The sequence below is a fragment of the Corvus kubaryi genome, unplaced genomic scaffold (assembly GCF_017639235.1).
Source record: "Corvus kubaryi isolate FWS band 111438036 unplaced genomic scaffold, C.kubaryi_AGA036_p1.0 37354, whole genome shotgun sequence".
NCBI classification, from domain to species: domain Eukaryota; kingdom Metazoa; phylum Chordata; class Aves; order Passeriformes; family Corvidae; genus Corvus; species Corvus kubaryi.
Genome location: NW_024581116.1, coordinates 5,090,686 through 5,102,784, shown reverse-complemented (window position 1 = coordinate 5,102,784; position 12,099 = coordinate 5,090,686). Strand labels below are relative to the sequence as shown.

Here is a 12,099-nt window from a genome sequence, read left to right as displayed (position 1 = left end):
CAGTTATCCAAGTGTTTGGTACATGGATGTGTACATATATACATGGCTCATATAAATAGATATATTTATGTATGTAGAAGATATATATTTGGGAGCAGAGCAGTTTGTAACCCTTGAAAAGCTGTGGATGTTCACATAGAAGCAAATTCCCCAGTAGGATTTCATTAATTTTAACATTTTTAATGCAATCTGGTTCTTGCCTGAGAACTCTCAGTTTGTGTTAATCTGATAGGCAGGACCTGGCAGCCAGGCTGGCCATGGAGGGACTGCTCACCTAACCCAGCTTCCCAGCTCCAGGTCCCCCAGTACCTGTCCCCGACCTCAGCCAGGGTCACTGCGGCCTGCAAGGTTTCTTGCTGCAAAAGGCGGCATCACTTTTAAGGGAAGGATGCAGGGATGGAAAAATCACACACGAAGAGTGGCTCTGGCTCACATCCCCAAAGCCTGTGTGCAAGGGCAGATCTGCTCCAGTGGGATGCTCCTGGGTCAGGCACAAGATGGGACTTTGAGCACCCACCCCAAGCTGAAATCACACGGGAGCCATCGTGGCTGCCTTCCCCCAGAGCTGGCTTGGGGCTCACTCTCCATGAGCCATTACTGAACTTTTCTTTGTAGCATCTGATTTATTAATTTGTAATAGCTTCTTTAAGAACAAAGAAAATAGGACAATTCAGTACAAAATGACAAGTGTTTAGTTTGTCTTGGTTCCAGACAGTAAATGTGAATATTGCTGTGAGCCCCTTCCAGCTGCTAAACAAGGTGCACAGCATAGGGCAGCTGCCAGGGATCTCCTCCAGGTGAGATCTGGACACTGTTCCCACAGCTGGGCACCCTCCCGTCACCCATGACACACACGGACACCCCTGTACACACGGAGACAGAAGTGCCACAGCTCCTACCTGCACCAAACACTCGGGTGATGAATGACTCCCTTCTAACAGGACAGGTTACATGCAGGAGGAGTGCAGCATGAAGCAAGCCTTGATGAAAAAAAGCAAAATATGCATTTTTTCATCAAATGGACACAGCATTGTTCCTCAAGTGACAGAATCCAACAAAAACCTGATTTCAGAAAATGGGAGCATTTCTTTATCACAGTACGATATACTGAAAAACAAAACTGAATTACAAATCTCAAGCAAAGTATGTTTGCATCTGTCCTGGTTCTGCACTGGCTGGAAGTTGTCTGGTCAGGGAGTGAAACATTACATTCATGCAAATAAATCCTCCCAAGGCAGGATACTGCTCATGTTCACACATGTTCCAGCTGGTTCAGAACACAGACAGACGTTATTCTTTCCCAATTCCGAGATACTAGTTATGCACACTGTGGATCACACTTATCTTTATACACAGGACATGAGTACTAAAAAAAGAGCCAAAAAAAGATAAATTTGTTTTTCTTCCACCAGATGCTACACCTAAAACGGTATGTACAGAAAATGTGTTACAGCTCAACCATGCCAAGTAGAAAACAATTGCACTACAGGTATCAAAATGAAAACCTTCATCTACTGCCTCATTTTGGTCATGTGTTCTTCAGTTCACACCAAATCCTCAGTCAAACCTGGGACACACAACAAAGCCCCCAGACACTTTTTTTTGTATTGTGAGAGCTGGGTTGTTCCACTGCAGCTGATCAAAGTTGGCACCATCCCTGGGAACAAGGTACTTGGTCTGGAGTCCCCATATCAGCTGGATCCTTTTAAAAGGCTGTTCGTCTTCTACAGTTTGTGAAAGAAACTTTGTTACAAACATGGGCTTGGGCTTGCTTTGTTCAGTCACAGAACCTGCTCGGTCTGTTTCTGAAAGCTCCTGCTCAAAACAGGTCAATGCAGCCTTTACCAGGTCACCCTCAGAACAGAGAAGGCATGTTGCCTTGGGGGATTTAATATTAAAGCAGATCTCCCCATGTTCTACATGAATTTAATTCTAATCTGAAGATACAAAGACTCATATTGCAGCTTATCAAATTTGTAAGAGAAAAAATTACACTTTGTTAAAAATTCCTATGTTTAGGCCAAGAACTCGACGGCAGCGTTTGAAAACAGTTTTCCAAAAAAGATCAGTTTATTTTGGTGGGTCTGTGTTAATTCCGTATTTTTCCTTGAGAAGCTTAAGCTGTTCTTCTTTCTTCTTTGTGTCCATCTTTTGGAATGCCTGTAATTAGGAAAATAAAAAATGTCAGAAGACAAAAGAAGTCTCATCTTATGACAAGTTATTTCCCTGTATCGCAGACATCACTGTGAACTCCCCCCACCATCACACACACACACAGAGCGCTGTTTGATTCTTGCCCTGGAGAATGTCACAGGGCCCTGGACACCGTCAGTGACAGGGACGAGAACTGCAGACTTTTTACCCATAAACAAGATCTCACCTCTTGCTGCAGCTGTGCAGTTGTGGAGCTTCTGCACCCTCTTCTCCAGAGTACATCGCTCACAAACATGTTTTTCACTCCCTTTGTCCAAAAGTACTTTTTTTGCACACAAGTCACCAAGTAAATGTGAAACTGACCATGTATCCCATTCAATCCCTCTAACAGTTTGGGTTTTATTTCTTAGAAATACCCACACAACTGCGTTTACAAACTGATGTTGGGGTTGGTTTTTTGTGACAGCTCTGTTGAGAGGTGACTTCCCCAGCCCAGGTGCACGTACCCTGTTTGCATTGTAGTACAGAACCACGAGGTATCTGTTGCACACGTTGAACCCCGACAGGTGGTCACAGGCGTTCTTGGCATCGAAGATGTCCTCATAGACCACGTAGGCTGTTCCTCTGGTCTCAGGGGTATTTCCACTGCAGAGCAAAGGTCAGATTCAAGGTTACATAAAATGAACAAGAAATAGTTTGTTTATTTCACAGTGACTGAGATTAGCTGAACTAATGCAACTTCACTAAAAACAATTTTTTATTTTTTTCTAGGTATTAAACTACATCCCTGCTTTCCACACCAAACAGTTCAGAGCCAGAGACAACAGGAAAATGAGCTCCATAAGGGAAATGCACCTCTCCGCAACAACTATCAGTAGCTTTTGTCAGGGCTGTCATATGTCTGGAAGTAATTTCAGTCTTTATTATAGCAATTAGCTTTTACTTAATGTTACAAGACCTGGCTGTCAGTTAGTGGCTGGCTGGATCAGATGTGGCCCTAGGATAGAACAGGGCTCCTGGCATATCACAAAGTCAATTTGAGAGGTTCAGAACAGCCCTGCTGGTGCAAGCCAAGGCACAGCCATCACCCATGGGAGCAGTTCCATGCCCTTTGCCTGAAGGATGGGACACAGGTCTGGACACGTAACAGTAATGAGCCCACAGGGGCTGCAGAGTTTACAGATCCCAAAAGTCTCGACTAAAAGACACCTACAGAGACTTAAAATCAGAACAACTGTCTCTAAGGTGCTTCTGAGAACTCCTGAGGACAAATGGTATCACACATATCCACACTGAGGTGTGTGCAAAAGTGAGGAGGAGAATGGGATAAAAACTGCACAAAGCACAAAAGCCTTCACAAAGGGGCTTACACGTTATGCCTTGTCACTGATGACGTTGGGATTTCTGTGGGAAGCAATGTCAATCAGTAGCTCTGAACAAACCACTGGATGCACAAGCTAGCACGTTGCTTCAATGGAAAACTCTTGGTAAGTCCTAATTCTCGATAGGTCCCACTGTCATGCTGTTCCAGCCCACATGTTTTCAGAAAACTCAAGTACTAGCTCTTCTTTATGCTCATTAGCAAAGAATTCCACCTATTTAGTCAGGCAGTGTTTACACTGCCCGTTGTTCCTTCAGCCACTTCTCCAGTCTGCGCTTCTCTACACAAGAAGGGTCTGTCCAGTGTCACTTCCTAGCATGGCACCAGCAGCACATGTCCCCTTGGTGTCCTTTGCTTACTGAGGGCAAATCTGTAACACTCACTTTACACAGTGAACACTCAAACAGGCTGCCCAGAGAGGCTGTGGATGCTCCATCCCTAGAAGTGTTGGATGGGGCTCAGAGCAACCTGGTCTAGTGGAAGGTGTCCCTGCCCATGGCAGGGGATTGGAATGAGCTGGTCTTTAAGGTCCCAGCCAACCCTCCTGTTATGATCAAAGCTCAGGTCCTAAACATTGGAACTAACCAGGAGAAGAACCTCAGAGCTGCTGCAGGCATGTACAATCTCCATGCATTTCAGAACCAAAGGCACAGTCACATCTCCACTATCCAGACCCGGTTTGGCTCGAGGACATCCTGTCTGTGGCACACAGGGGTTGCTCCTAGTATTTGTTTCTAGTTCACTGGTCCAGCAAGAGCAGCATCTCTGTTTTCCCACTGATCAATTATTGGATACTCATAAAACAGGAATACTGTTTGTGCTCTACTTCTGCCTTTCCTATTTTTACCCCAAATCAAGGTAAAACCTCAGCTGTATTTGAAACTTAAGCAAACCAGTCTCTCATATTTTATCAACATCCCCAAGTTCATTTCAAATTTAAGCTCCTTCTCCCCACCTCCCAGCACAGTAATTTTCTAACAAATTCATTTGTTAACAGCATCATCACATCCCACTCGGGCACTCGGGGCGCTGCTCCAGGGCATTGAACCTTTCCAGCTGTGGAACCCAGCTGCCACCACCGCGGCAAGAACACTGACACTGGAGCACGTGAAACCCTTCACGGCCCAAAAAACCTGAAATACTCACACTCTGATCTGCCGGATGGGCCCGTACTTCCCAAAAATGTCGTACATCTCCTCGGCCGTGATTTTGTACGGCAGGTTCCTGATGTACAGGATCCGGTTGACCTCCGGAGGGAGCCGGATCTGATGGGGGAAGGACAGGCGGTGTGTTAGACCCAAGGCACGTATTACAAACCTTAAACCCAGCAGCCTACGGGTTAAATCATGGAATCACTGAACCACGGAATGGTTGGGACTGGAAGGAGCCTTAAACATCACCCAGTTCCACCCTCCTGCCGGGTTCCCGTCAGAGCAGCGGGGTGCCTGAAGCGGGACGAAGCAGGAGCCCACCCCGGCAGGGACGGGACAGGGCAGGGCAGGGCACTCACGTTGGCTCGTTTGGCTGCTTGCATCGCCATGGCGGCGGGCGGTGGGTGGGGGCCGCGGCCTGGGACGGAAACACCGGCGGGGAAGAAGGCTGGAGCGGAGACAACGGCGGGGACCGAGCCTGGAACGGAGAGAGCGGCAGGGACCGGGAGCGGCGGGCAGGAGACCCGGATCTATCCCGGCGGGCAGCGCGCGCTCCCCTCACGGAACCGGATCTATCCCGGCGTGCACCGGCAGCTATCCCACGTGACCCCGGTAGCTAGCCCACGTGACCCCGGCAGCTAGCCCCACGTGACCCCGGCCCTGGCCCCGCCCCCCCCGCGCCTCAGGCCCGGCCCCGTCCCGGCCCCGCGTCTTCCATCCGCGGTGCCAGAATTGCGACAGATACATCTTTAATAAACGCTTCCATAGCCTTTCCCCTTCCTCGCCCCCCACACGAATCGGTCTGGTTTGGAGCAGGAGCGGCAGGATGACCGCAGTGCAGTCCCCGCAGTGACTGTCCCAGAGCAGCTACTGCAGCGGCCCTTTCTTGAAGCAAACGGGAATTTCGATGACGATTTTGCCGATGTTCCTGTTTTCCTCCATCGCCCGGTGTGCCTCGGCGATGGCGTGCAGGGGGTAAACGCTGTCCACGAGGGGCTGGAGACGCGGGGAAGCCCCTCCGGAAAAATGGGGCAGCACCTCCTCTGTGAAGGCTCTGACCAGCCGCTCCTTGTACTGGGGAGAGAAAACACCTTCAGGGTTATTTCCCATCATTTCACTGACTGAGGTGTCTTTAAGCTCGGCGTTTAAAACGTACACAGCCCTCAAGGAGACACCTTCTGACATTCTCATAGTGAAATGGAGATACAAACACCTGACCGGTCTAAATTACAAACAAGAAGAAAGCTTTTAGATTTATTGCATCTTAATTGAATTAAATTCTCCAAAGCAAGTGTTGTAAGCTCAGTGCAGAGCCATTTAAATCAAACTGATATAAAGTTCTTGTAAATACTCTGTCTTAAACCATGCACAGAATCTGCCCAATCACTGGACCTTTATTTTTTCTTAGGCCAAATATCTAAACGATGGTACTCATGAAGCACATTAAGAAATCCTGGGTGTCATTACTCTCATTCAGGGAGGAATTTGATAAAAATAGAAAAAAGGACATTTTAACTTAGTTTTGTGACATTTTCCAAAGTATGTAGTAACAGTTCAAGGTGGGGCTTTTTTGGCAAGGATGTGTTTAACACTGGTTTTAAAAGAAAGCTCTCAAAACTATGAATGATTTTAAGATCAAACTGCACACACTGCTTATGGCCACTACTTGCCTCCTTGTCTCGGGATCGTAACAGGCTCGTGTGGATGCTGGCTCTTTTGGAAAGCAGCCTTGCCAGCAAATCCCCATGGACTTCACCTCCACTCAGCAGTCCATAAATAATCCACCGGCCATCAGTATTCAGACAGTTGAGATTCTTCTCCCAGTATGAGCCACCAACACAATCTAAGATAATATCTACTCCAGAACCTCAAGTAGAAACAGAAGAGATTTCAGCAGTGAAGTCAAGCTGCATTCAGTGTAGGATAATTTCAGGCAAAACTAAGACCTTTATATATATATTTATATATATTATTTTATTTATTTATATATATATTTATAGGTTTATTGCAGAATCAACCCTGCAATTCTTATTTAAGTCTTTCTACTGAAATTAGGAATTGGCACAGTGATTTGTAAGAAATTACAGAATCAGGCACAAAAAAAAGAATCATCAGTTACCCAGAAGCAGACTCAGGCAGAAACCACCCCAAATACTTAGAAAAGCTACATTTTTCTAACTGTTCAATAATTAAGCGTGGTGAGGCCTTGGCACAGGTTGCCCAGAGAACCTGTGGATTCCCATCCCTGGAAATGTTCAAGGCCAGCTTGGATGGGACTCTGAGCAACCTGGCTGAGTGGAAAGTGTCCTTGCCCATGGCAGGGGGTTGGAACGGGATGATCTTTAAAATACTTTCCAACCCAGGCCATTCTATGATTCTGTAATGATTCAAACACGAAGTGTGAGGATTTGGTCCCACAGTTCCTTGGGAAGCAGCAATAACAAGGCACAACATTTATGCCCAAATGAACACAGACAAAGAGAGCCCATGCAGAAAACACCACAATTAAACAAAGGAAAGGCCCATTCTGGGCTGAACAGGATGTCAGGTTGTGCTAACAGGGTCGCTACTGTCTGCTCCCTCACCAAGAGACAGCTGAAACTGTGTGTGCACACATTGGGAGGTTCATTCACACCTCTCACAGAGAGATTTTTACCTTGGGTGAACTCCAAGACCTTTTCACTGAAGTCTTCAATCTTGTAGTTGAACCCTGCAGCTGCTCCAGCATTTGCTGTTGCTTCCAGTTTCTCCTGAGTTCCTGCTGTCACCATGGGAATAGCCTTTGCCAGTCTCACCAGCTGAATGGCTGCCACGCCAACCCCGCTGGCTCCAGCGTGGATCAGCACTGTCTCGCCCTCCTGTACTTTACCTGGAGGAGGCCATAAGGAAAGTGGTCACCCTTTGGCATCACCTTTGGATTAAAACATGAACAGTCTGGAAGATACTGAAGAGGAGGTTGAAAGAGATGCCCTTGGTTGGGCTTTGTTTACATCTTCATAGCCTTCACAAAAGAGACAAATCCAAAAGTAGCAGAGGTCTCAGTGTGCTGACAGGACATCATTTAACCAGCCTCAGTGGAAGGATTTTGTCTTGGCCCTGTGCAGTTCTGAGCATCTGTGACCAAGATCCTTAATGAAGTGCACTCACAGCTTTTTTATATCATCAGTAACATACACACTTGGAGGATGTTCATGCTCAGAAATCAGGCACTCAGCAATGGAGAAATACCAGAAATGCTGGCTAATATTAAGGACCAGTCCTACCAATCATTTTACCATCTATCAGTTGCATTAATTTGTGTTCCACGGATTGCTACTGAAAGTGAGGCACCAAGTAGCCTCCCACTAACCCCTAGGAAGCAACACTTCTCAAAGCAAATCTGCAGGGATGTTTGGAACTGTTGTTCCTGATTGGATCTTTTAGATGCTACTGCTGGAGAGTGTAGAAGAAGGATATTTCTCATCTGAGGAAAACCCTGGGAAGTGCTACTGTTTATTACCTTGGCAGCGCATTTTTAAAATTAAGAATGTGAGCTTCTGTCTGTTTTAAATCAGCTCAGAGTGAATTTTACCTACAATTACCTACAATTAATATCTCTGTTAAACCAGGTACAAGATGTTGGCTACTGCAATTAGTGATAAACTTCATGATACGGTCATGCATGCAGTGAAGCCAAATCCTTAGAAATAAGATGTATTTTCAGGTGTGTGGAGAACATGAATAATTTCAGGGTTTAGGCTTAATGGAAGGTGTCCCTGCCCATGGCAGGGGGGTAGAATTAGATGATCTTTAAGATCCTTTTCAACACAAACCATTCAGTGATTCAAGCTGAAAAATACAGACGAAAAGAAACCTGACCATCTTTCCATATCCTTCCTTGTAAATATGCAATCAGCAGGGTAAGTTGCGATTGGGGAGAGGTGGTCAAGATTCAAGGATTTGTGTCTGGCATACCAGATTCTGACCCATAGGGACAAAGTGACAGTGAAAAGGTTCTTTGACAGCAAACAACATTCAGATGGAGGCAACAAAGAGAGGATTTTGTAACAGAAAGGAAGATGAGCTGTTTTGGTGGGATAAATGGGCAAATGCGCCTCTCACCTACAAAATGGAGCAGCTGAAATGCTGTTAGCCAGGCTTCAGGAATGGCTGCAGCCTGAGTAAAAGTCATATCTTTGGGAATTGGCATCAGGAGGCCTTCGGGCACTGTCACGTATTGTGCCTGGCCTCCCCCGGAGAGCAGAGCCATCACTGCATCGCCGATCTTCCACTGGCCTGAGCAGCCAGGACCCAGCCCAGCCACGCTCCCAGCTGCTTCTAGGCCTAAAATATCACTTGCTCCTTTGGGGGGAGGGTACTTCCCTCTCCTCTAAAATAAAAAGAGAAGGCAAGGAAGGAAAAGCCAAACATCAGTGAGTGTAATGACTTCCAATATTTCATTCACATGTCACCAGCCTAAATTCCTATTTGTTTCATCCTGGTTTTGCACTGTGAAAATGTTGCAGTAATTTGAGGATATCCTATCCTCTGGAAACACTTCTTGCTTCCTAAGTATTATTCTTCCTAAGTTTTATTCTTAAAATAAGAATAAATTGAAATATTTGTGAGTCTCCTTTGTCCAGGCCAATCCCTACTGTGGAGGTACTTTGCTCTCCATTTGCAGAGCATGGCTTGCAGCTCAAAATAATAATTTGAATGTGAATCTGAATGATTTTCTCCCACTGGAACTGTGCCATTGGAACACTTCCTTTTCATCCCAAATGCCCAGAAAAGGGTTTAAGATCTAGAAAGACCAGAGTTTGGGTTTTACATGTTTTTTTGAAAGGCAGCTGCCTTTCCATGCCAGCCCAGCACTGCACTGAGACAAAAACATTTATCTGCTGAATCAACAAACATGTCTTCTTTCAACCCTATGGACTCTCCCATCCAAATGCTCACCAGGTCCGCATCCTTTAGCTCATTAGATCTGTCAAGACTTCACAGAGGGGCTTGAAAAATCTGTGTTGTTTTTAGGTGCATAGATCTGCTTAACATACATATACCTGGAGTAAATCGGCCCGATTCAGAGCACTGGCAGAGACCTTCACAAGAATTTCTCCTTCTCCTGGATCTGGTTTCATCACTTCTTTCATATAGAGATTTTCTGGGCCTCCTGGGCAATCAAAATAGGCTGCAAACATTTTCTCTAAAAAAAAAACCAAAACAAACCTGAGAAAACCTTGCATGAATGCAGGCACACTTACGTGCAGTGGAAAAATCTCAGTAATGAAAGGTAACAAACGCTATTAAAAATTCCTATTTATTTCCCTTGCCTCAGGAGGTGATTCCTGTGTGCCTGATTTGCTATGGTAGAGGATCTCACTGCTGCAGCAGTCTTTCAGGTACCTTCTCAGATGCTATTCCTGGGATCCTTTTGGCACCAGCAGCTGTTGAGGTGGGCTGAGCTGTCAAGCCTCTTCCTGCCTGGTAAAATCAAATGTGGAACAGTTTTCTCTCTGCTCCCTGGGTACTGGGTGGAAGGAGATGAGAAGGAGAGGGAACCACAACGGGAACAACTATGTTAGTTTTTGAGAGCTGGTACTACACTGAATGCAGCTCAGGATGGGCTGCAGGCCAGAGCCTCTCCAAGTAACCAGGACTGAGCGACAGACCACCCTGCCCTCTGTAAAAATCACTGATGTCTGCACAGGGAAAGCTAAGTGCATACCTAATTATTTGTGGTAAGACTGCATATGTGGAGTGATAAACAATTTGAAACCTCAGGAATGGCAATCCCCACAGGGTGGTGCTCTATGGCTATTTTATGGTGAATAAACACTTCCAATTATTCATATAAAATGCAGTTTAAAGGCTTTTCTTTCTGAGGCTGGCTGTCTATTCGTTGTTTTCAGATGAACCATTTAATCCAATCCCACAAAATTTGCCTGTATCAGCAATAAAATTCAATGGGAAGCCCACCTGATACAGCCCATAACAATTGTTTCTGCTGTCTTAATTGGTTCCAAATTTAGTCAGTTAAAAATAAGATGTGAAAGAAGCATTTGTCTCTCTTCCATCAGAGTTCATTAACCTGTGTTTTTATAAATTATTGTCACTGCTGCTAGAAGCAGGCTCACAAAAATGTAAAAAAAAAAAAAACCAACCAAACAACAAAAAACCAAAACAAACCAACCAATCAAAAAACCCGAGAGGACCTGAATATTTACATTACTCTCAAATATGCACAGAAAACCACAGGAACTGAAACACGAGTTTCCAATCATTTCAAGCTCTCAGATCTGCCAGCAGTGGCCGAAAACTACAATTTTAAGAAGCTGTGTGGCTCCCGAGCAAACCCCCGAGCTCACCTTTTTCCTGTAAAGAAGGAGGGACACTCTGTGCCCCGGAACAAACCCAGCATGTCCTCGGGAACAGAGTCCGATCCCAGCTCCTCCTCTCCCAGCTCTGCCCTTGCACTCGGCTACTCCCCAGCAGACAAGGGGAGGAACAGGGCGAGGCTGTTTTACTTTGGAGTGACAGATATGAGGAGTCAGAAATATTAGCAGGGCTCACCATTATTTCTGTGAACGACCTGGATTATTCCACGGGTTGGCACAGAAATCTGTCCCGCTTGGCCTTGCAGCAGAGATCAGCTGCTGCCCCAGCACATGGGGAAGCTTGGCCTATTGCCCGTGGCTGTGCCAGTGTGTGGGATGGGGTGTGCTCCAGCTGAGCAGATGCTTTGATTTCAGAATACTGAGTGTCTCGGACCCGATTTACTCCACTGGTACTGAGGGTGTGGGAGCTGTGCCAGCCCTGATACCACAAACCCACTGGGGAGGCTGCCCTGGGCTCCCTTCCTGGGGGACCGCGGCATTCGGAGCTCGCTGGTTCACATCTGTCAGCTCTCTGCCTTTCTACCTGATGGTTTGGCATCAGAATCATTACTGTTCTAAAAGCCCGATGACAGCTCCATGAGGTTTGCAGAAGGATCAGATCACGCCTTTCTCTGTGTCCTAGTCACCAGCTCTTGAGTGTTTGAGCTGTCAGGGAATAAAACTGACACTTCAGATTGTTCAAAAATGGTAACTCATATGTGTAGGATTTTTCTGTGGATTTTTTTCCAGTAATAATGAGATTTTTGGATTCATGCTTTTAAACTCTTCTTCAAAACTGAGCAAATTTAGAATCAAGTAGAGCTAAAAATTCTTTTGTTCTCATGTGACTTGGAGAGCTAATAGTTGATGTGTTTCTGAAGATGAAAAGATCATGAAGCCTGGTCTATGGTACACTCAGCCTGATTCAGTCCTGGTAGTGACATTGTCCCTCCTCCACTGTCCCCAGACAACTTTGCAATCCACTGCAGTTTAAAATAACTTTCTATTGCAGTCATTGACAATGCAAATTCACATGATAAAAATATATTTTATTACT

The 12,099-nt window shown here is 45.7% G+C and overlaps 2 protein-coding genes across 6 annotated transcripts; both read right to left on the bottom strand.

The window, feature by feature from the left end:
* Positions 1–985: 985 nt before the first annotated feature.
* SF3B6 (splicing factor 3b subunit 6) lies at positions 986–5,269 on the bottom strand. The gene is made up of 4 exons (XM_042032879.1): positions 5,046–5,269; positions 4,682–4,800; positions 2,661–2,799; positions 986–2,160 (listed from the first exon to the last, which is right to left on the bottom strand). Exons 1-4 carry the CDS (start codon positions 5,073–5,075, stop codon positions 2,071–2,073), a joined length of 378 nt encoding a protein of 125 aa, XP_041888813.1. The 5' UTR covers positions 5,076–5,269; the 3' UTR covers positions 986–2,070.
* A 149-nt stretch (positions 5,270–5,418) lies between these two features.
* TP53I3 (tumor protein p53 inducible protein 3) lies at positions 5,419–11,337 on the bottom strand. Of its 5 annotated transcripts, none has more exons than XM_042033002.1 (7): positions 11,239–11,311; positions 10,072–10,149; positions 9,729–9,871; positions 8,788–9,055; positions 7,343–7,555; positions 6,357–6,553; positions 5,419–5,760 (listed from the first exon to the last, which is right to left on the bottom strand). In XM_042033002.1, the coding sequence occupies exons 3-7, from the start codon at positions 9,864–9,866 to the stop codon at positions 5,554–5,556; spliced, it is 1,023 nt and encodes a 340-aa protein (XP_041888936.1). In that variant the 5' UTR covers positions 9,867–9,871; positions 10,072–10,149; positions 11,239–11,311; the 3' UTR covers positions 5,419–5,553. The 5 variants fall into 5 exon arrangements, with proteins under 5 accessions (XP_041888936.1, XP_041888938.1, XP_041888939.1 ...); XM_042033004.1 differs by lacking the exon at positions 11,239–11,311 and adding an exon at positions 11,034–11,119; XM_042033005.1 differs by lacking the exon at positions 10,072–10,149 and having other exon boundaries at positions 11,239–11,337.
* Between the last annotated feature and the right edge of the window lie 762 nt (positions 11,338–12,099).

What these genes read in the sequence shown, in the direction of transcription:
- SF3B6 (XM_042032879.1), bottom strand. Translation starts at nt 5,075, where the DNA reads ATGGCGATGCAAGCAGCCAAACGAGCCAAC. An exon ending in AAGCAGCCAAACGAGCCAAC is followed by an intron (nt 4,801 to 5,045) that starts GTGAGTGCCCTG and finishes TTCCCCCATCAG; the next exon opens with ATCCGGCTCCCTCCGGAGGT. An exon ending in TGTACTACAATGCAAACAGG is followed by an intron (nt 2,161 to 2,660) that starts GTACGTGCACCT and finishes TCCTAATTACAG; the next exon opens with GCATTCCAAAAGATGGACAC.
- TP53I3 (XM_042033005.1), bottom strand. Translation starts at nt 9,866, where the DNA reads ATGTTTGCAGCCTATTTTGATTGCCCAGGAGGCCCAGAAAATCTCTAT. An exon ending in ATCGGGCCGATTTACTCCAG is followed by an intron (nt 9,056 to 9,728) that starts GTATATGTATGT and finishes TTTTTATTTTAG; the next exon opens with AGGAGAGGGAAGTACCCTCC. An exon ending in GGTCTTGGAGTTCACCCAAG is followed by an intron (nt 6,554 to 7,342) that starts GTAAAAATCTCT and finishes TTTCTACTTGAG; the next exon opens with GTTCTGGAGTAGATATTATC.